We start from the raw sequence: 22,494 nt of genomic DNA, 5'->3' as shown, positions 1-22,494 counted from the left end.
GAGTTCAAGGCCACCCTGAGACTACATAGTGAATTCCACTATGCTAGAGTGAGACCCTACCTCGAAATAAAATAAATAAATAAATAAAAACAGAGAAAGAGAGCCGGGCGTGGTGATGCACACCTTTAATCCCAGCACTCAGGAAGCAGAGGTAGGAGAATCGCAGTGAGTTCGAGGCCACCCTGGGACTACATCGTGAATTCCAGGTCAGCCTGTGCTAGAGTGAGGCCCTACCTTGAAAAACAAACAAACAAAAATAACCCCCCCCCAAAATACAGAAAGAGTTTGGGATATTACTCAGTGGCATGTGTAAGGCCTTAAATTCAATCTCTAGTAACAAAGAAAAAGAAAAAAAATAGGAAAGGAAACTGAAAGTGGCTCATCTACTTCAGCCTTCTACAAGGCGACCTCACCCTGGTCATAGAGAGAAAAACACTTTATTTTCTGGGCGTGGTGGCTCACGCCTTTAATCCCAGCACTTGGGAAGCAGAGCTACGCAGATCACTGTTAGTTCGAGGCCACCTTGAGACTACATAGTGAATTCCAAGTCAGCATGGGCTAGGGCAAGACACTACCCCGAACCCCTCCACACCCCCAAAAGAAAAAGAATCCACTTTGTATATAAAACATGGGCTTGGAGAGATAGCTCAGCAGTTAAAGGCACTTGCTTATAAAACCTGATGGCCAGTAGCCACCTAAAGTCAGATGCACAAAGTAGTGCATTTGTCTGGACTTTGTTTGCAGTAGCAGAAGGCCCTGGCATGCCCATACTGTCTTTTTCTGCCTGCCTCTCTCTCTCTCTCTCAATATCTCACAATTAAATACATATATTTATTTTTTATTTTTATTTTTTCAAAATTTATTTTTTCTTTTTTTTTTTTTTTTAATTTGAGAGCAACAGACAGAGAGACAAAGAGGCAGAGAGAGAGAGAATGGGCGCGCCAGGGCCTCCAACCACTGCAAATGCACTGCAGACACGTGCGCCCCCTTGCGAACCTGGCTAACATGGGTCCTGGAGAACTAAGTCTCGAACCGGGTTCCTTAGGCTTCACAGGCATCTCTCCAGCCCATTATTATTATTTATCAGAGAGAGACAGACAGGAGAATGGGCATGCTAGGGCCTCTAGCCACTGCAAAGGAACTCCAGACATATGTACCATCTTGTGCATCTGGCTTTACGTGGATACTGGGGAATCAAACCTAGGTCCTTAGGTTTTGCAGGCAAGTGCCTTCACCACTAAAGTTCTTTCTCTACCCCGAGATACATACATACATAAATACATGCACACATACACTTACTACTCCTAACTGTTCCCACCTCAAATTACCTTCACAAAAGCTTGGCAAAATCATGTTGGGGGCGTAAGTGCTGCTGTCTCAGTTCGAATCCGGCTGTGCTTTCAATGCTTCTCCCTTCTTTCATCCTTGCCTCTTCCCCCAACATACCAGAGGTGCTACTGAGTAAGGCGGGAAGGGGAATGAGTAGAAAATAAAGCAGGGTCATCACTCTCCACTCCTAGCCCCGTGGACCAAACAGGTTATCTAGACTCTGACCAAACGGCTTTATTTTATTTTGTCACAAAACTAAGTTACAGGAAGCCAGGTGTGGCACATGCCTGTTGTGGTCCCAGCATACTTGGGAGCTGAAGGCAGGTGGACTAGCAGTTCAAGGCCAGCGTGGGCTCCATGAAAACTTGTTTAAAAAAAACAAACAAACACGATAAGAACAGACCCTGAATAATAGGGACAATTACTCTCTCTATCCCAAATCAGGAAAGATGATGGCCCAGGAAGTTCCTGAGCTCTTCAGTATATAGCTTCATCCATATTGTCATCACTGTCACCTCCAAAGTCCTCTCCGTTGTCAAAATACGACATGATGTAGTCAGTTTCCTGGAATAGAGAAAGTAAAACTAAGGCATGCGCCTTCCCTCCCAACATACTGGGTCCAGGCCTGGGATATCTCTCTATGGTTTTTTTTTCTTTTGTTTTGTTTTTTTGACTGGAGACATGGCTTAGTGGTTAAGGTGCTTGCCTGCGAAGCCTAAGGACCCAGATTCAATTCCCCAGTACCCACCTAAGCCAGAGGTACAGGGTGGCGCATGTGTCTGAAGTTCGTTTACAGTGGCTAGAGGCCCTGGCTCATTCTATCTACCTCTCTCTCTCTCTCTCTCTCAAATAAATAAATATAATAGTTTTTTTTTTTAATGGACCCTGTTGTTTATTAATAAAGAAGCACGGAGCATCCTTGCATTTCACTGATCAGCTGTACTGGAGCTATTTCACAGGACTCACAGGAGGTGGATAATTTGCCCTCAGCCAAGCTCTCCCACCCTCAGTTGGGGGGGGGGGTGCCTCAGCCAATGAACACTTGGTTCCTGGTAACTGGATGACAGCAGAGGACAGGAGGAGGGCGCTGCTGCTTAGGAGGGTGGTCCACACCCTTGCTTTCCCCCAACTAAGGGAATATTGCTCAACCAGGTATTTGTATTACGAATGATACCAGTGAATACAGAACCTGGCTTAAATAGCGGCCTGTCATGGTGGTGCGCGCCTAGAATCCCAGCGCCCAGGAGAGGGACACAGGAGAATGAAGGCTTCAAGGCCACCCGTGGCTACGAGCTGAGTTCAAGGGTAGCCTGGGATGCGACACCCTGTCACTTTTTCAGAATGCTGGGCATCGCTGATTCCTCATCCTACTACCTCTTTCCCGAGACTCTAGTTTCTTAATTCATTGATTGACTTTATTTTATTTTACTTTTGGTGGTGGGGAGGAGAGACAGGATCTTGTGTAGCCCAGGCTGATCCAAATCTAGCCAAAGATGACCCTGAACTTCTGGTCCTTTTACCCTCAACTCCCGAGTGCTGGGATTATAGGTGTGTGCACCAAACCTGGCGTATGTGGTCCTGGGTTGGAACCCAAGGCTTCATGCATGCTGGCAAGCACTTGGCCAACGAGCTAGATTCCTAGGCCCCTGATTCTGGTTTGTGAGAGCCGCCCGTGGGCAGACGTGGAAGGAGGTCCCTGCCCTTTGGTGGCACTATGTCTTTAACCCTGCAACCCTGTGAGGAGAACCTTGCCCATGCAGAGCTGAGAGCCCAGAGCTCACGAGGGGAAAGGGCCCCTTCACCTCCTCATGTTCTTCTTCATCGTACTCCTCCTCTTCCTCCTCCTCCTTTTCTTCTTCTTCCTCTTTCTCCTCGTCTTCCTCTGAAGTGACTTCCTCCTCCTTCTTCTCCAGAGTCTTACGTGAATAAGGAACAGGACGAGAAACACAAAGGGGGAAATTGAGGCAAAGTGGGCCAAGGGTTAGGGACTGAATCCCGAGTTCTTCACCATACCTCCTCACCTCCAGTTTCTGTATTGTTTCCTCCTTATCTTCCGTGGTCTTAGGAGGCCTCTTGGGGAGTAGAATGGTCGTCCCTGTATGGGAGCCATGAAAATGAAAAAGTGAACTATCAAGAACTATCTTGGCTGGGCGTGGTGGTGCGCCCCTTTAATCCCAGCACTCAGGAGTCAGAGATGGTCAGCCTGGGCCAAAGTGAGACCCTGCCTCAAAAAAACAAAACAAAGCCGGGTGTGGTGGCGCACGCCATTAATCCCAGCACTCGGGAGGCGGAGGTAGGAGGATCGCCGTGAGTTCAAGGCCACCCTGAGAGTGCATAGTGAATTCCAGGTCAGCCTGGGCTAGAGTGAGACCCTACCTCAAAAAACAAAAACAAAAAACAAAAAAAAGAGAGAGTATTATCTCCTGGACTGCAGAAATGGCTCAGTGGTTAAAGGCCCTTGCTTGGAAACCTGGGTTCCATTCCCCAGTACCTTAGAAAGCCAGATGCACAAAGTGGTGCATGCACCTTGAGTTCGTTTACAGTGGCAGGGGCCTTGGAGCGCTCATACTCACTCTTTCTCTGTCTGCCTCTCTCTCTCTCTCTCTATCAAATAAGTAAATAAGTTAAAAAAAAATTTTTTTTTTTTCAGATGGGCATGGTGGCGCATGCTTTTAATCCCAGCACTGGGGAGGCAGAGGTAGGATTGCCGTGAGTTTGAGGCCCCCCTTAGACTGCATAGTGAATTCGAGGTCAGCCTGAGCTAGAGTGAGACCCTACCACCAAACACCAGGAAAAAAAAAAAGGGGGGGGGTGCTGGAGAGACGGCTAAAGTGTTAAGGCATTTGCCTGCAAAGCCAAAGGACCCAGGTTCAATTCCCCAGTACCCACGTGAAGCCAGAAGCACAGGTTGGCACATGCATGTGGACTTTGTATGCAGTGGCTGGAGGCCCTGATGCACCCATTCCCTCTCTCTCCCTCTCTCTCTCTGCTTTTCTTTTTCTCAAATAAATAAATACATCTTTTTAAAATAGGTATTATCTCCTCACTGGCTTTCTACCCCACCCACCCGAGGCAAACGTGCCACTCTGCTGCCCTCACGTGGCCACTGAGGCACCCAGCACCAGTTCTGGGAAGTGGCAGAGGGAGGGAGGGAGGCCCGTGGGCACACGCACTTACGCTCTTTCTGCAGCTTCCGCACCCGGATCTTCAGCTCGCGGGGGAGCCGCCGCCAATCTGGGAACAGCGAGAGTGTCAGAGAGGCCCTGCCTGGCGTCTCCCTTAGCTGGTGCCTGGCACTGCAGGGGAGGCGAGGGATTTAAACACGCGGGAGGGGGCTGGAGCGTTTCAGGTAGACCCGTGGGGTGCTCTGGACCATCCCAGGCCTCTAGTTTCCAGACGCTACACAGAGGAAGGCAGGGCGCAGCTACTGGAGGAGGAAGAGGTGGTGTTGGAAGGATGTTCAGTGAAAAGGCCATTTACCTACCAGGGTTCCAATCGATGGCATTGTCAATAGGCCCCGACATCTGATATTTGTCTGAGTAACGTTCTACATCTGAGGGATCAGAGGCCAAGGGTCAGAGTTTGGTCCCTAGAACGAAGATACTTCTGAGGGTCCACCTCCGTTAATTCTAAAGAAATATGTGAACCCCACACACACACCAGGAAATGGCTCAGGGGTTAGACATACTTGAACAAGCCTGCTAGCCTGGGTTCAGTTCTCCGGCCACTCACATAAAACTGGACAGGAATTTATTTGTGGTGGCAAGAGACCCTGGTACCCCCCCCCACACACACACATGCACATACACACACGTGTAAATAATATTTTAAAAGGTAAGTATCTGGGCTGGAGAGATGGCTTAGTGGTTAAGCGCTTGCCTACGAAGCCTAAGGACCCCGGTTCAAGGCTTGATTCCCCAGGACCCACTTTAGCCAGATGCACCAGGGGGCGCACGCATCTGGAGTTCGTTTGCAGTGGCTGGAGGCCCTGGTGTGCCCATTCTCTCTCTCTCTCTCTCTATCTGCCTTTCTCTCTCTGTCTGTCACTCTCAAATAAATAAATAAAAATGAACAAAAATTAAAAAAAAAATACGGTAAGTATCTGTGCCCTTCGGCCACTCCAGATTATAACAGTTTTTCTTTCTCCCTTAGCTCAAAGGATTTGCTATACTGAGAAGCGTGTTGTACTGAAAAGGACAGGAGGAAGGACAAGAAACCACCACGGTTTCAGCCCGGTCTTTGCACCTTCCTGATGGCCCTAACTTGGTAGGTCTTTTGCCCCTCTGAACTCTCTCAGCTCCCAGGACTTCAGAGACCCAGCTGTCAATACACTGAAATACTGCACTCCTGCACCAGCTGCCAGGTTGGCACTAACCCACGCCTCTCAGGAGCCTCTCCTTCTCTAGTCCCTCCAGGTGTCCCTGACAGGGGTGAATTTTCTTGTTCGTTTTTCCAGGTAGAGCCTCACTCTAGCCCAGGCTGACCTGGACTTCGCTATGTAATCTCAGGGTGGTCTTGAACTCACAGCGATCCTCCTGCCTCAGCCTTCTGAGTGCTGGGATTAAAAATGTGCACCACCGGGCTGGAGAGATGGCTTAGTGGTTAAGCGCTTGCCTGTGAAGCCTAAGGACCCGGGTTCAAGGCTCAGTTCCCCAGGTCCCACGTTAGACAGATGCACAAGGGGGCGCACGCATCTGGAGTTCGTTTGCAGAGGCTGGAAGCCCTGGCGCGCCCATTCTCTCTCTCCCTCTATCTGTCTTTCTCTCTGTGTCTGTCGCTCTCAAATAAATAAATAAAAAAAATAAAAAAAAAAAAAGTGCACCACCATGCCCATGCCCAGCTTTTTTTTTTTTTTTTAAGAGAGAGAATTGGTATGCCTTAGCCACTGCAACTGAACACCAGGCACCTGCGCCACCTAGTGGGCATGTGCGTTTGCCTTGCCTTTGTGCATCTGGCTTATTTTGGATCTGAAGAGTTGAACATGGGTCCTTAGGCGTCACAGGCAAGCACCTTAACTGCTAAGCCATTTCTCCAGCCCATGCCCGACTTGTAAAAATATTTTTTTTATTTCGTGCGAGACAGGGAGAGAATGGGAACGTCAGGGCCTTCAGCTGCTGCAACTGAGCTCCAGACACATGGGCCCTCTTGTGGCACACGCATGACATTGCGTGTTTGCGTCACTGCATCTGGCTACCAAACATGAGTTCTTAGGCTTCCTAGGCCAGCACCTTAACCGCTAAGGCATCTCTCCAGCCCTGTTTATGTTATTTGCAAGCAGAGAAAAATACACAGAGAGAACAGGCACACCAGACCTCCAGCTGCTGCAGACGAGCTTCAGATGCATGTGCCACTTTGCGCATCCGGTTTTACGTGAGTACTGGGGAATCAAACTTGGGCCATTAGGTTTTGCAAGCAAGCACCTGAACTGCTAAGCCATCTCTCCATCTCCAAGTTGATATGTTACTGAGGTAGCTCACTCAGAGACCCAGCACCAGCACTTCTGATTGGTTAGAGCCTGCACAATTGTGGTAAACATCTTAAGACATCCTCTTATTTGTACATGTGAAACATGACATTGAAACTTAAACTTCCACTATCCCAGAATGATTGCACAACTCAAATCACCAATACTACAAAGCACTTCAGGTACATTACGATGTTTCCCCCTCATAGTTCTGTGCCTTTCCAGCCCCCAAGGGGGCTGAGCACGGGCAGGGCCTATGGAAGGCATTTGTTCCTGACCTGGTGTCGGCATTCTGACTGACCTCGCTTGGGGACAGCCGGCCGGATGAAGTAGGGGAGCTGTCTCATGGCCCCACGCAGCTCCTGTTTCAAGGCCAGAACATATTCCCCCTCTTCTCCTGAGGGCAAAGGCACGGGGCGGAACTCCAAGGGCTGAGGGAGGTAGGAGAATGGTCAGCTCAGTAGAAGCCCGAGGGCCTTTCCCCTCAAGTTAACTCAATGTCCCCAGTGGCCAGAGATGGAGGGAATGTGGGAGCGAAATAGTATTTTGAGAACTGGGTAGTTGGAAGGATGAGAAGCAAGGACACGCATTGCTTTTCTGGAAAATGACCCGGCAGGTTGGGGGCACAGAGTCTGAGAGGCTGCTCGATGCAGATGGCTTCATGAGGGCCCAGAATGGAGATGTGATCATACATTCAGTGAGGGGGACGTGGGAGTCTTGGGAAAAGAGGGGAGGCACTCACAGGGAAGAGTGGAGAAGGCTGTAGGGTGGGTGGCGGCAAAGCGTCACCCTTCCCAATGCCCACGGCCTCCATGTTGAAGGTCAACTGGCCCCGGCCACGACCCCGGCCACCACCCCGGCTGGCCATGGTGGAGAGGGCCGGGATATTCGGAGATCCTGAGAGATAAAGCTGAGGAAGACAGAAATCGATGAAGCTGTAAAACAGACAGGCAGGAAGCCGAGAAGACCCACGACCCCCAACCTTCTCCCTGTGATAATTTGATTATTTGTTCCTCGGTGCTAGGGATCAAAGTCAGGGCCTCACTCATGCTAGATGGGCACTCTGTTGTGAGTTATATCCCCAGACTTCTTCAAAACACTTGAAAACTCCTATGCCATTTCCACTGATAGGGCAGTCGGGATATTTGGATGCCAGGCAGCCTGGGTTCCATTTCCCAGCACTCATGTAGAGGCCGACACAAGAAGTGTCTTTAGCAACATGGTCTCAATGGGACAGACTGTAATATATCCTAACTGCAGCACATACAAGAAAGTGACTAGACCCTTGGATACAATATTCCTACATTAGGGCTGGAGGGATGGCTTAGCGGCTAAAGCATTTGCTTGCAAAGCCAAAGGACCCAGGTTTGATTCCCCAGGACCCACATTAGTCACATGCACAGGGGGTGCACGTGTCTGGAGTTCATTTGCAGTGGCTGGAGGCCCTGGCGTGCCCATTCTCTCTCCCTCTTTCTCTGCCAAATAAGTACATAAATATTCCTAAATTATTTTCTCTCTTTCTTTTTCAGGGTCTCACTCTAGCCAAGCTGACCTGGAACTCACTCTGTAGTCCAGGTTTGGCCTTGAACTCATTGATCCTCCTACCTCAGCCTCCCGAGTGCTGGTATTGAAGGCATGCGCCACCATGGCGGGTTCACAGTCCTAAATGATTAAGACAATTTGATGTTTATAACTATCTGTATTTATAATTATCTGCGTGTGTGTGTGTGGTGTATATATATGATGTTCATATCAATGTGTGTGTAACTTTCCAGAGGTGGAAATTGGATACCTTCCTCAACCACTCTCCACCCTCTTCTTTCTTAAAAAATATTAATAAATATTTTATTTATTTATTTTGAGAGAGAGAAAAGAAGCAGAGAGAGAGAGAGGGAAAGAATGGGTATGTCAGGGCCTCTAGCCACTGCAAACAAACTCCAGACACATGCACCACCATATATATAAATATGTATCTGGCTAACTTTCTTAAATTTTTTTTTTTCTGTTTGGTTTCATTTTTTATTTATTTATTTAATTTTTATTAACATTTTCCATTATTATAAAAAATATCCTATGGTAATACCCTCCCTCCCCCCTTAAAAATATTTTTATTGGGGCTGGGCGTGGTGGCACATGCCTTTAATACCAGCACTCGGGAGGCAGAGGCAGGAGGATCGCCGTGAGTTCGAGGGCACTCTGAGACTACATGGTGAAGTCCAGGTCAGACTGAGCTAGAGTGAGACCCTACCTTGGAAAACCAAAGAGAGAAAGAAAGAAAAATATTTTTATTGGGCTGGAGAGATTGCTTAGTGGTTAAGCACTTGCCTGTGAAGCCTAAAGATCCCAGTTCAAGGCTCGATTCCCCAGATCCCACGTAAGCCAGATGCACAAGGAGCACATGCAGTGACTAGAGGCCCTGGCGTGCCCATTCTCTATCTATCTGCCTTTTTCTCTGTCTGTCGCTCTCAAATAAATACAAATAAACAAAAGAAATTTTTAAGAAGCAAAAAGTTTTTAAAATATTTTTATTTATCTGTGTGTATGTGTGTGAATTTTTGCTATGTGTATGTGTGTGCCCAGGTTCCTTGCCTGCAAACAAATGCTTAACATATAGAGTACTTTTTGTGTCTGGCTTTACATGTGTGCTGGGAAAATGAACCCAGGTTGGCAGGCAAGCAAATGTCTTTAACTGCTAATCCACCTCCCCTCCTAGCTCTCGCTCTCTTTTTTGGTCTTTTGAGTGTGAGTTTGAGGCCAGCCTGACACTACACAGTGAATTCCAGGTCAGCCTGGGCTAGAATGAGACCCTACCTTGAAAAGCCAAAAAATGAAATGTAATATAAAAGCTTGTGATGTCTCATGGTTATAATCTTAGCACTCGGGAGACAGAGATAGGAGTATCATTGTGAGTTCAAGGCCAGCCTGGGCTACAAAGAGTTCCAGGTCAGCCTGGACTCTGTTTAAAAACAAACAAACCAACAAAGAGAATGAAACATAAAAAAAGGACACCCGGAGAGATGGCTCAGTGGCGAAGGCACTTGCCTCCAGAGCCTAAGGACCGAGGTTCAATTCTCCAGACCCATGTAAAGCCAGATGCACACCATTTGCAGTGGCTAGTGTCCCTGGTGTGCCCATTCTCTCTCACCTGCCTCTTTCTCTCCCTCTCTCTCATAAATAAATAAATGTATAAATTAATTAATTTTAGCCAGGCATGGCAGCTCACGCCTTTAATCCCAGTACTTGGGAGGCAGAAGTATAAGGATCATCATGAGTTCAAGGCCATCCTAAGACTACATAGTAAATTCCAGGTCAGCCTGGACTAGAGCAAGACCCTACCTCAGAAAAACAAACCAACAACAAAAATCCATTAAGAAGGTAATATGGCCAGGCTTGGTGATGATGCCTTTGACCCCAGCACTTGGGAGGCAAAGGTAGGAGGCTCGCTGTGAGTTTGAGGCCACCCTGAGACTACATAGTGAATTCCTGATCAGCCTGGGCTAGAAGTGAAACCATACCTTGAAAAAAAAAAAAAAAAAAAGTAATATGCCAGGCACTGTGGGGGCATAAGGATGACTGGCCAATCACACTGCCAGCTGAGGAAAAAGGGCATTACACTCAAACTGATCTTTTCCTGGATCACCTAAGCACTGGAAGGATGCCCCTTGGTCATCGAATCTACTTTCTCTCCCAGTGCAGGATTTCACTGTACAAATCGTCGTTCACGTTCTGGTGGCATTTTCCTCACGAAACTCTCCCCCAAAGCAGCCCCTTACCACTGTGGTTCACTCCGGTGAGTCAGAAATATCTTCAAGTGATTTCAGCTCTTGGCTTGTCATCAACCCTGAGGAGCCAGTTAGAGGTAGAATAAAATCATCAAATGAAAATAAAGCATGAGGGCTAGAGGGATGGCTTAGGGGCTAAGGCCTTTTCCTACAAAGCCAGAGGACCGAGGTTTGATTCCCCAGGACCCACATAAGCCAGGTGCACAAAGGGGTGCATGTATCTGGAGTTGGTTTGTAGCAGCTGAAGGTCCTGGCATACCCATTCTCTCTTTCCCTCTCAAATAAAATAAAATTAAATTAATAAGAAATGTTGTCCAGTATGGTTCTGTAAAATAGGAAGGTATGGGTGACTTTAGTTTCCTGGGTGGGATCCAGATACACAAAAAGAGTGCTATGGGGCTAGAGATGTAGCTCAGTGGCTAAGGCATTTGCCTCTAAAACCTAATGACCCAAGTTTGATTCCCCAGTACCCATGTAAAGTCAGATGCACAGTGACATATGCATCTGGAGTTCATTTGCAGTGGTTGGAGGCCCTAGCACCCCCATTCTCTCTTTCTCTTCTATTTCTCTCTCCTTGCAAATAAATAAATACAACTATTTTTTTTTTTAAAGAGTGTTATAGCCGGGCATGGTGGCACATGCCTTTAATCCCAGCACTCGGGAGGCAGAGGCAGGAAGGTTGCCATGAGTTTGAGGCCACCCTGAGACTACACAGTGAATTCCAGGTCAGCCTGGGCTAGAGTGAAACCCTACCTCAAAAAACAAAACCAAAAAAAAGTGTTATATCTGAATGAAGTATGAACCTTGGTCAATAATAATTTATCAGTATTTCATTAGTTGTGACAAATGAATTATACTAATATAATGCATTAATAATAGGGACACTATGTATCAGAGACAGATGGGAACTCTAGGGTAAATCTGATTTTTATTTTATTCATTCATTCCTTTATTTGAAAAGGAGAGAGAGCGAGAATGGGCACATTAGAGCCTCTACCCACTGCAAACAAACTCCAGACACATGCACAATCTTTGTGCATCTGACTTATGTGGGTCCTGAAGAATTAAACCTGGGTCCCTAGGGTTCACAAGCAAGCGCCTTAACCACTAAGCCATCTCTCCAGCCCTGATTTTTTACTTTTCATTTTAGATGGCCTTTAAAAAAATTTTTTTATTTGGGCTGGGCATGGTGGCGCACATCTTTAATTCCAGCCAGCACTCAGGAGGCAGAGGTAGGAGGATCACCATGAGTTTGAGGCCACCCTGAGACTACATAGTGAATTACAGGGCTGCCTGGGCCAGAGCGAGTCTACCTCAAAACACCCCCCCCCCCAAAATTATTCATTTATTTATGAGAGACAAAAGCAGGTAGAGAGAAAGAGAGAATGGGCGTGCTAGGACCTCTGGCCACTCCAAACACACTCCAGAGATAGGCAACACCTCATGCATCTGGCTTATGTGGATACTGGGGATTCAAACCTGGGTCCTTAGGCTTCCCAGGCAAGCCTTAACCACTAAGCCATTTCTCCAGCCCCAGATGGTCGTTGCCTTCTTCTCCTTCTCCTTCAACTTCTTCTTTTTTCAGGCTAGCCTAAATTTTACTATGTAGTTTTAGGGTATCCTTGAACTCATGGTGAGCCTCCTACTTCTACCTCCCAAATACTGGGATTAAAGGTGTGCACCACCATGCCCCACTGGCTTTTTTTTTTTAATTTAGAAAGATTTTATTAATAAGTATTATAGAGTTAAAGAGAAGAAAAGAAAACAGAGTTCCAGAGCAGGTAACCCCTGTATGTGGTCTTGGTAAATTGTCCAAGCTGACCTTGAATTTACTCTGTAGCTCAGGCAGGCCTTGAACTTTTCACACTTCTACCTCAGACTTCTAAGGAGCTGTATTACAGGCCTGTCATGTAACTAATTGTCCTAAATATGTATATATATAAAATCAATTCATTTAAAAAAAAAAAAACCACTGGGAGTGGTGGAGCAAGCCTTTCATCCCAGCACTCGGGAGGCAGAGGTAGGAGGATCACCATGAGTTCGAGGTCATCCTGGGATACAGAGTGAATTCTAGGTCAGCCTGGGCTAGAGTGAGACTCTACCTCAAAAAACCAAATAAGATTATAAAAAGGAAAAACAATAAGATAGAGGTGGAGAGGTTGCTCAGTGGTTATGGATCTTGCCTATGAAGCCTAAGGACCCAGGTTCAATTCCCCAGTACCCATGTAAAAGCACACAAGGTGGTACAAGCATCTGAAGTTCATTTGCAGTGGCTGGGAGGCCCTGGTGTGACCATTTTCTCTCTACCTGCCTCCCTCTCTCTCAAATAATTTTTTTTTTTTAATAAGGTATAGAGCTGGAGGGATGACTTAGCAGTTAAGGTGTTTGTGCAAAGCCAGAGGACCCAGGTGAGACCTTACCTCAAAAAACCAAAAAAAAAAAAAAAAAAAAAAGAAAAAGAAAAAGAAAGAAAGAAAACAGTAGCAAGAGAGTGAGCCTACCTCTGGCAAGGGGGAGCTGCCTATAACATCGCAAAGCCCACTCCAGCAACACACCTCCTCCAGCAAGCCTCCACCTCCCAAACTGCTACCAGCTGGGGACCAAGCATTCAGAAAACACAAGTTAATAACGCTAAGAGACATTTGATTCAAACCACTCTATTCTGCCACGTGGCCCACAAAGACTCAAGGCCATTTCAAGATGTAAAAATACATTCAGTCCACCACTGAAAAGTCTCCAGCACTGCTCAAATAGCCCCATAATCCAAAGTCTGTTACCTGTGAGCCAATAAAACCACAGCACAAGTTAAATACACAAATACACATAATGGCACAGACTATATACTTGTATTGTAAAAGATGACAGCAAGCAAAGGTGGAACCAAGGTAAGATCTAAAACAATCGGGGCAAATGCCAAATCCTAGGGCTCCATATGCTACATCTATGAGCAGTGATGAAGTCTCCAAGGTCCAATTCTGCTCCACCAGCTAGGCTATCCACAGCCCAGGGAAAACCCCGTCCCCAGCCTGCAGCTCTTCTTGTTCTATAATTCTGGCATCTCCAAAATCCCGGAGTCTCCACTGCAACCTACGGGTTTCATGTCACAGCCTTCCAGGGCCTCCACGCAGGCTCTTCAACAATCCTGCCTAACACTGCCCACTGGCTATTTCCAAAAAAAAAAACCCATGTTACGAATCCACTGACCTTTTCTTTCCTGCATTTGCTATACTCCCATAGTACCAGATGGCCTATCAAATTTGTTAATCTAGGGGGGAATAAAGCCAACCCTGAAGAAGAGGAAAACTCCTTCAGCACTCTGTCTCCTGTCCCAAGGCAGAACAGCTGGCCCAGTCTCTAAATGGTCGCCATCTCTCAAACAGCTGAGCTGAAGCAGGCTGCAGTCTCTGCCTGAGACTTTCATTTCTTTCGATGCCATATCCTTCTTCTCACACCCGTCCATTTCTTCTAACTGAACCCTGCTAAGATTCTTAGGACACAAGAACAACACAGTCAGCTCTTCATACAAACTATCTCTGGCCCCAGTGGCAATACAGCTTGCTTTTCCCCATCATATGTTAAGCCTTCAGTCTACAGTTCTTTCTGCATCTAGGTCTTTCAACTCTCACCAGAATGTTCTATCAAACTCTACTTACAGCATTGCAAGGTATATTTTAGTACAAGATTGCAAATCCTTCCATACTCTTCCCTCAAGTAAGTTCCAGAATATCAAAAGACACACAACCAGGCTATAGCAATAACGACCTCACTCCTCTGGTGCCAATTTTCTTTCTTTTTTGTTTGTTTATTTACTTATTTGTGTTTTTTAAATGTTTTTGGTTTTCTGAGGTAGGGTTTCACTCTAGCCCAGGCTGACCTGGAATGAATTCCTACCTCAGAAAAAAAAACAAATAAACAACTATGTAGTCTCAGGATGACCTCGAAATCACAACAATCCTCCTACCTCTGCCTCCCAAGTGCTGGGATTAAAGGTATGTGGCACCACACCCGGCTATATTTTGCTTTTCAGCATGTGAAAACTAGGTCTTCCTCTTTTACACTGGATGCTTCCTATTCAGAGTATTTGTTGGACATTAATTGAAGAATGGATAGCAAAAATTAGAATGACCTGAAAAGAGAGATAGGGAATTTTCTTATATCTGTGTTAACAGAGGGTAGGTATAATTCAGTGGTGGAGTAGCCTTTATGAGGCCTTGAGTTCAGCCTCACAAAACCTGAAAAGTTTATTTTGGATTTGTTGGTGTAAGCCTGTCATCCCAGGCAGTTGGAAAGCTGTCAGCTAGGGCTACATAGCAAGACTTAGAAAAAAAAAAATATATACATACATAGGAGAACAAAAACTTATTAAACAGGGCTTATCAGGGAAGGATGCTGCACAACCAATATAGTCACTGTAAGCCTCAGTGTCTAATACTGTGTCTGGCATAATAGGTGCTCAATAAATATACATTGAGGGCTGGAGAGATGGCTTAGTGGTTAAGGCACTTCCCTCGAAGCCCAAGGACCCATGTTTGAGTCTTCAGATAACACATAAGCCAGACTCAAAAGGTGACATAAGCATGCAAAGTTGTACATGTGCACAAGGTGGCGCACACATCTGGAATTCGATTACAGTGGCTGGAGGCCCTGGCATGCCAATTCTCTCTCTCTCTCTCTCTCTCTCTCTCTCTTTTTCTCTCTCTCTCTCTCGGTTGCTCATTCTCTCACGTTAAAAAAAAAAAAAAAGGCGGGCTGGAGAGATGGCTTAGCAGTTAAGCGCTTGCCTGTGAAGCCTAAGGACCCCAGTTCGAGGCTCGGTTCCCCAGGTCCCACGTTAGTCAGATGCACAAGGGGGCGCACGAGTCTGGAGTTCCTTTGCAGAGGCTGGAAGCCCTGGCGCGCCCATTCTCTCTCTCTCCCTCTATCTATCTTTCTCTCTGTGTCTGTCGCCCTCAAATAAATAAATAATTTTTTAAAAAAAGGCCAGTCTGTTGGGCTTGCCTAAAAAAAAAAAATGTTGAATGAATACACGATTTCTGTGGGCATTCCACACTTAAGACTTCCTCTTGCCCTCCAGTTCTCATTGCTTTTTCTTTCTCTGCACTGAGAGTAAATATGAGACACTAGTATTACAAACCACTAATTTAAGAGCCCTTCATTGTATACTATATTCTCTTTTATTAGTCCCTAATTATATTAGGTGTTTAAAATCCTAACAAGAGCGCTGATTTCCAGAAATCATATTCAGTTAGCACTTACTGGGCCCTACATATTAAATACCACAACCGATCCCACAAAAACCTTACATTTTAACATCAGAAACATTCAAATATATATATTGAAAATATATATATATATAGAATACATATATATATATATTCAAAACATATCATCCCAGCACTGGGAAGGCAGGCAAGTCCATCGGTCCTGGCATACGTAAAGTGCATCAGACTGGGGGATAAATCTTAAAAGAAAAAATAAAAAAGGCAGTCCAGGCAAGCTACAGGTAGGAGGTAATATTTCATGGGAACCTTGATCCAGGGGTTTGTCGGGCTCTTTGGGGCAGTGTGTGTGGGGGGGGAATGCTGTTAAGAGACTGGGCACAGCAGAGTCGGAGGCACCCGAGTAAGCTAGCATTCTCTGGTCTAGAACCAAACACAGCGCTGGGCGCCCAGGGGTGGGAAGGTCTGGGTCCAGGCAGGGGAGGGGAAGGGGGGGGCTGCTCCAACAGGCTGCCAGAAAGCGTGGTCGGTCCTGGGGTCCGCCCAAGGGGTGGGGGTGGGCCTGGCCCGGGAAGTGTGGGACCGGCCGAGGTCACAGTCGCCAGGTCGCGGTCTTACCTGCCGTCCCTCCCCTCGCGGGGCCCAGCCAGCCGCCAACTTGGGCTTTTGCTCTCTTCCTCCAGCGGGGCGCTCTAGGCCCGCCTCCCCGAGCTCGCCATTGGTGGGTTCTCCTGGCCAATCGGGGAGGACGCCCCGCCCACTGGCAGCAATGAGGAGGCGGGGCTGCCAGGCCCCCCGGAACTGAGGCTGGGAAGAGGGGCCCGGAGACCCCGCCGCACAATCTCCAGCCGGCAGGTTGTTTCTGACCTCCACCGTCTGGAAGAGTCGCCGAATGGCGAGCGTCCTCGCTGAGATGATCTGACACCCAAGAGGTCATCCAGGGACTTGGGTGAGGGGCCAAAAGAAGAGACCACTGATGAGAAATGCACCCCTAAGCAAGCTACTGAGGACCAGTTTCTTGGGGACCCTGGCTCCCGATGTGGCCTTTCCTCCATTATTCCAACTGTCCTCTCAATCCTACACCGTCTGGCTTAACTAGCCAAGCTGGCCTCGAACTCACCTCCTGAACGCTAGCCGTGTGTCACTAAGTTCAGTTGCGACCCCCAAAAGTTTTTTTTTTTTTTTCAGTGTGTTGCCGTTGTGTCTGAGAGAGGGGAAGAAGATTGGGGGATCAGAGAAGCAGAGGTGGGGAGGCCAGGGGCAGAAGCTCTGTGTTTCCGTGCATTCCCTTCCCCACTGCCCTCCAGCTCCTCCGAGCCCCTTGGTAAGGGACTGGAAGGAGGGGACCATACAGTCACAGAACAGAAATTGGGGGGAATTCTGCATGGAGGTAAACCCTGGGTGTGTCATTCAACAGGAACGCAGACGTTACAGAAAATGCCCTCTAGACTTACAGGCTGTATGTGGGTGATGTGGCAAGTGCCCACCTTTTTGGAATAGCTGTGAAACTGGAGAACTTACTTAATCTTATTATCATATTTACAAGACGATAGCTCCTATCTTATAGAGGTGTGAGGATTGGAGATAATGTATGCAAAGCGCTTGGCATGGGTAACTAGTAAAAACGTGCAGTTTCTCTGCAAATATTCTCCCACGCTCCCCAATAACACGATGTTAGTATCTTTTGTCTCGTGGCCTCCAGCCTCTGATTTATCTAAATTATCCAGGATCCTCGGTGAGCTTTCGAAACCCTCAGTATTCTTCCTGCACCCCCCCCCACTTCCGCTGGTGCCTTCCAGCTGGACACAAGCTCGTTCCTAAAATATGCAGATGGAAGCTGTGGTAACCATGGAGACAGGGCAGGTGGCACGGTGAGGCTGAGACAGTGAGAGAGACCCACAGCGACAGATCTAGAGGAGATAAGGAGCGACTCGGTCAGGGGACCTTGAAGTAAGAGAGGATGAGAGCGAAGAGATGCTATATAGAGGGTGTTACAAGGTTCACTCGTCTTCCTGTCCCTTCCTTATCTCCTGTCAACCCCGCCCCCCGCTCCAAATATGGGAAAGAGGAATCGGGGCATGTTCCCTGCCCTAAAAATGCCCCCGGGATGTCCAACTTCCTCACCCCGAAGAGAGCAGCTCAGTAAGGGAGCTGAGGTCTTGGTGGCGTGGGTTCCGTCTGGGGAGCGGGGCACTGGGTGGGGGGGGGGCTGTCTAGCTCCCAGGCTGGGCTCCCCGGTCCCTGAAACTTAAAGGACAAGAAGGCAGTCACATCTCTTGCCTCTTCCCTGCACATGGACGCCGATGCAGATCCCAGTCGCCTCCTCACACCCCTCTCTGCACAATGTTGCCACACGCCGCGTGCGGCAGTCAGGTCTGGCGCACAGGCGCGCATCCACACAGGCGCGGAGAATGGAGAGAGGGTTGAAGCTCAGCAAAGAACCTGGATGCCCCCCTGAATGGGTCTCGGAAGAGCCCCCTGAGGAACGCTTAGGTTTGTTGGGGCTGAGGGGAGGTCGGAAAGTCCGGATCGGAGCCTCTAGGATTTTGCCCCTCTTTGGGTTTATGTGTGTCTGTGCATGGGTGGGAGCTGCTTAGTGCCCAACGCCCCCACCCGCAGAGACTGGGCTATAAATAGCACAGCAGAGCTCCACCCCCCCTTCTCTCCTCCGGAGCCGGCGCTGTGCCCGAGGCGCACCGGGAGGAGGGACCAAGATCCAGCGCCCAAGCGCAGATACTGACACTAAGGGAATCCGGGTGCCCCCCCACACACGCCAAGTGGGCCCCCGGGCTCCTCCACCCAGGATGCTCCCATGGCCCCAGCTTCAATCCTGGCCATGCAGAGATTCTATGGACATTCAGGTATCTATTTGGGTGCATGGTCTGGGAGGGGAAAGACCAAAGAGTGATGGGGGAACATTGCGGGGGGGGGGCAAAAGAAACCCTCCAAATTATTTCTTCATCCTTTTTGGGTTCCCAAAAATGCTAGCTACTTCCTTCCCCTACTCAATTTTTTGGGGGCTGTGGCAATTTAAAAAAGGATAGGAATAGATGTGTGTGTGTGTCTGTACGGGTGCATGCGTGAGGGTGGGTGGCGCTCAGTACCCTAGAGAGGGGGATTCCAAGTGTGGTTAAGAAAAGGGGGGATGTTGGAAAGGTCTGATAAGCCGTTGGGTGAGAATGGGGGTGCGAATATCCCTGCGCGTGCATGTACGTATTTGCAAGCGCGCTCAGCCTCCAGTGCGGGTGCACCCTTCCCACCTCCTCAGACATGCGCTTGGGGGAGGGGGGTGGGGAAGGGGCGGCTTAAAGACAGGAGTTAAGGGGAAGATCGGAGCTCCCCCTCCCAATCACATGGCGGGTCCTCTATCCGTGCCTCAGTTTCCCTGCTGAGTCCGCCAATAAGCTCTCCCTCTCTCTCTCTCTTTTCTCACAGGGCTAGGCTTCACCGCCGAGATCTCGGCCTCTGCCAGCCACCACCCCCACACCCCTAAGTCCATCTTTGGCAGGCCCCAGTGCCAGTGCTGTCGCCCCAGCCGCAGCTATGCTGCACACCGAGGGCCACGCTCTTCTTCGCGCCGTGGGTCAGGGTAAGCTGCGCTTGGCCCGTTTGCTTCTGGAGGGAGGAGCCTACGTGAATGAGGGTGATGCCCAGGGGGAGACTGCGCTAATGGCGGCCTGCAGGGCCCGCTACGACGACCCCCAGAACAAGGCGCGCATGGTACGCTACCTCCTGGAGCAAGGCGCGGACCCCAACATCGCAGACCGCTTAGGGCGCACGGCCCTCATGCACGCTTGCGCCGGCGGTGGCGGAGCCGCAGTGGCCTCGCTGCTCCTGGCGCACGGCGCGGACCCCTCGGTCCGAGATCACGCGGGCGCCTCGGCGCTCGTCCACGCCCTGGACCGCGGGGACCGCGAGACCCTCGCCACGCTGCTGGATGCCTGCAAGGCCAAGGGTACGGAGGTCATCATCATCACCACCGACACGTCACCCTCGGGCACCAAGAAGACCAGGCAGTATCTCAATTCTCCACCGTCCCCAGGGGTGGAGGAGCCCGCCCCCGTCCCTCCGAGCCCGGGGGTGTGCACGTCGCCATCGGAAATCCAACTGCAGGCCGCAGGAGGAACCGGACGGGCGTTGTTGTCCCCTCGAGCCCAGGAAGAAGAGGAGAAGAGGGACATTTTTGAATTCCCTCTTCCCAAGCCCCCCGATGACCCGTCCCCTTCCGAGCCACTGTCCAAACCTCCTCGACATCCCCCAAAGCCACTCAAAAGGCTCAACTCCGAGCCTTGGGGCCTAGTGGCTCCTCCCCAACCAGTCCCTCCTGCAGAAGGGAGGCCGGGGTTGGAACGCTTGACCGGCGACTTCAACGGCATGACCCTGACCGGTCGACCCCGTCTGTCCCGGCGTCACAGCACCGAAGGCCCCGAGGATCCGCCCCCGTGGGCGGAGAAAGTGACGGGCGGGGGTCCTCTCTCGCGCCGCAACACCGCGCCCGAGGCTCAGGAGTTCGGTCCCCCTGCCGGGCTGAGACAGAAACTGAGCCGCATGGAGCCGGTGGAGCTCGACACCCCGGGACATTTCTGCCCGGACTCTCCCGAGTCCAGCCGCCCTGGAGCCCTGGAGCGTCGGCGGTACAGCGCCTCCCCGCTGACCCTCCCTCTAGCGGGCTCTGCGCCCTCGCCTCGCCAGTCCCAGGAAAGCCTGCCCGGGGCCGTGTCTCCGCTGAGCGGACGCAGGCGGAGCCCGGGGCTGCTGGAGCGGAGAGGCTCGGGGACTTTGCTCCTGGACCACATCTCGCAGACACGGCCGGGGTTCCTGCCCCCGCTTAACGTCAGCCCCCATCCTCCCATCCCAGACATCCGCCCCCAGCCCGGAGGGCGGGCGCCTTCACTGCCGGCCCCTCCTCCCGCCGGGCCTCCAGGCTCTCCTAGGACCAAGCGCAAGTTGGTGAGACGTCACTCCATGCAGACCGAACAGATCCGTCTGCTAGGGGGTTTTCAGAGTCTGGGCGGGCCAGGGGAACCGGGACGCTGAGAGAAATGAGGGGGAGCTCCCCTCCCTTCTCCTAAGCCTCCCAGACCCCTTGATGAGACAGGCGGGAGAACCGTGCACACAGGGATGGATCTCTTGCATGTGCTCACGGCGCTGTGCACGCACGCACACCGGTAAGCATGTGTCCACAAGCACCGCAGACTTGCCAGTAAGGTGAGGGCACAACGCTGTCTTTACTCGGTGGACGCATGCATCCGTGACCCGGGTCATTTTATAGGAATGTGGGATTACTCGGGTACTCACGGGGACAGCATACCCATAAACGCACAGGATCACTTGTGCAAGGGTCCCAGATGCATCTGCATTTGTTCAGAAGTGGGACGCCCCCCCCCTTACTTCTGGGTGGTCTCCGGCAGAAGCTGTCCACGGATGCCCTGCAACACAGCCAGCCTGCCATGATTTTGCACACTCTATTCTCTCTTCACGAATATCTCACTCCATCCTGCAAGTCTTGCTTCTTCTCTCCGTGCCTGGCTCCTAGTTCACACCCTGCTTCCATCCCATCCACTTTTCAGGACGTCTTCTTCACTTTCCTTGGGGTTCCTACAACTCCCAGACGCCGTTCTGCTCTCAACGTCACTTCTCAACTTTCTGCATTTGATTCCCACTCTGCCCTCCCCCAAAAACAAAAACAAAAACAAACAAAAACACAACACAGGTTGTCTTATTTTCCTAAGAGGTGGGTCATGGGCTCTAAGCTGCTCTTTTGTCTGTCTGAGCTTATGAACCCCCCCCCCACACACACACACAGGTCAAAGTGGGGAGTAACCCTAAATCACTCCTCTCTCCACTTGACATGTCAAATAAATGTGTTCAGAAGTCTCTGCTTTGTCACTTCTGCCTGAAGGTGTGGGACATGGGGAGAGGGGGGTGGGGAAGGTTGGTGATGCTAACTTACAACAATCCAGGGCTGTGCTTAGAGGTTACAGATACCCTTCTTTCCAGCTGACCTGCTTGTAGAGAAGAGGGCAATGTCCTGGAGGTTTTAAGGCACCTGACAGGCCTTCACTTCCCGGTCTCTTCTAGGCTCACCCTTAAAATACGTAAGATGGCCTCAATGAGTGCCTCCTTCCTTCCTCCTCCCTTCTCCACCAGTAGATATGGCCCCAGTAGATTAACTGTCCCTCTTTCAAGATTTCTTTAGTTGTTTTTGTTTTTTTGTTTGTTTTGTTTTGTTTTTCAAGGTAAGGCCTTGTTTTCTAGCCTAGGCTGCCTGGAATTCACTATGTTGTCTCAGGGTTCCCTCAAACTCACAGAGATAAGATTTCTTTCTTTCTTTCTTTCTTTCTTTCTTTCTTTCTCTCTCTCTCTCTCTCTCTCTCTCTTTCTTTCTTTCTTTTTTAGTTTGAGTGAGAGAGAAAGAGGCAGTTAGAGAGAGAGAGAGAATGGGCGCTGTACCAGGGCCTTCAGCCACTGCAAACAAACTCCAGACACGTGTCACCTTCTGCATCTGGCTTACATAGGACCTGGGGAATCGAACCTGGGTTCTTTGGCTTTGCGAGCAAAAAGTCACCTTAACTGCTAAGCCATATCTCCAGCCCACAGAGATAACATTTCTATTTCTGACCACTTACAGTTTTTACACAAGGTTTAAGTTTCATTTCACCTTTTTGTTTGTTTGTTTTCTTTTGTTTTTTGAGGTAGG

At 49.4% G+C, this 22,494-nt stretch overlaps 2 protein-coding genes across 5 annotated transcripts; one reads left to right on the top strand and one right to left on the bottom strand.

Annotated features, from left to right (window-relative positions):
• Positions 1-1,543: 1,543 nt before the first annotated feature.
• Positions 1,544-16,511, bottom strand: Polr3gl (RNA polymerase III subunit GL). The gene is made up of 9 exons (XM_045138855.1): positions 16,413-16,511; positions 10,567-10,634; positions 7,536-7,703; positions 7,095-7,224; positions 4,814-4,882; positions 4,507-4,563; positions 3,351-3,424; positions 3,132-3,245; positions 1,544-1,893 (listed from the first exon to the last, which is right to left on the bottom strand). Exons 3-9 carry the CDS (start codon positions 7,659-7,661, stop codon positions 1,807-1,809), a joined length of 657 nt encoding a protein of 218 aa, XP_044994790.1. The 5' UTR covers positions 7,662-7,703; positions 10,567-10,634; positions 16,413-16,511; the 3' UTR covers positions 1,544-1,806.
• A 1,010-nt stretch (positions 16,512-17,521) lies between these two features.
• On the top strand, positions 17,522-21,671 carry Ankrd34a (ankyrin repeat domain 34A). 4 transcript variants are annotated; one of them, XM_045138853.1, is made up of 4 exons: positions 17,720-17,744; positions 18,104-18,287; positions 18,414-18,655; positions 19,230-21,671. In XM_045138853.1, the coding sequence occupies exon 4, from the start codon at positions 19,338-19,340 to the stop codon at positions 20,829-20,831; it is 1,494 nt and encodes a 497-aa protein (XP_044994788.1). In that variant the 5' UTR covers positions 17,720-17,744; positions 18,104-18,287; positions 18,414-18,655; positions 19,230-19,337; the 3' UTR covers positions 20,832-21,671. The 4 variants fall into 4 exon arrangements, with proteins under 4 accessions (XP_044994789.1, XP_044994787.1, XP_044994786.1 ...); XM_045138852.1 differs by having other exon boundaries at positions 17,524-18,287; positions 18,469-18,655; XM_045138851.1 differs by having other exon boundaries at positions 17,524-18,287.
• The last annotated feature ends 823 nt before the right edge of the window (positions 21,672-22,494 follow it).

The sequence above is a fragment of the Jaculus jaculus genome, chromosome 19, assembly GCF_020740685.1.
Source record: "Jaculus jaculus isolate mJacJac1 chromosome 19, mJacJac1.mat.Y.cur, whole genome shotgun sequence".
Classification (NCBI taxonomy): Eukaryota; Metazoa; Chordata; class Mammalia; order Rodentia; family Dipodidae; genus Jaculus; species Jaculus jaculus.
Note: the sequence above shows the minus strand (reverse complement) of the source record. Positions and strands in the feature narration are given on the sequence as shown.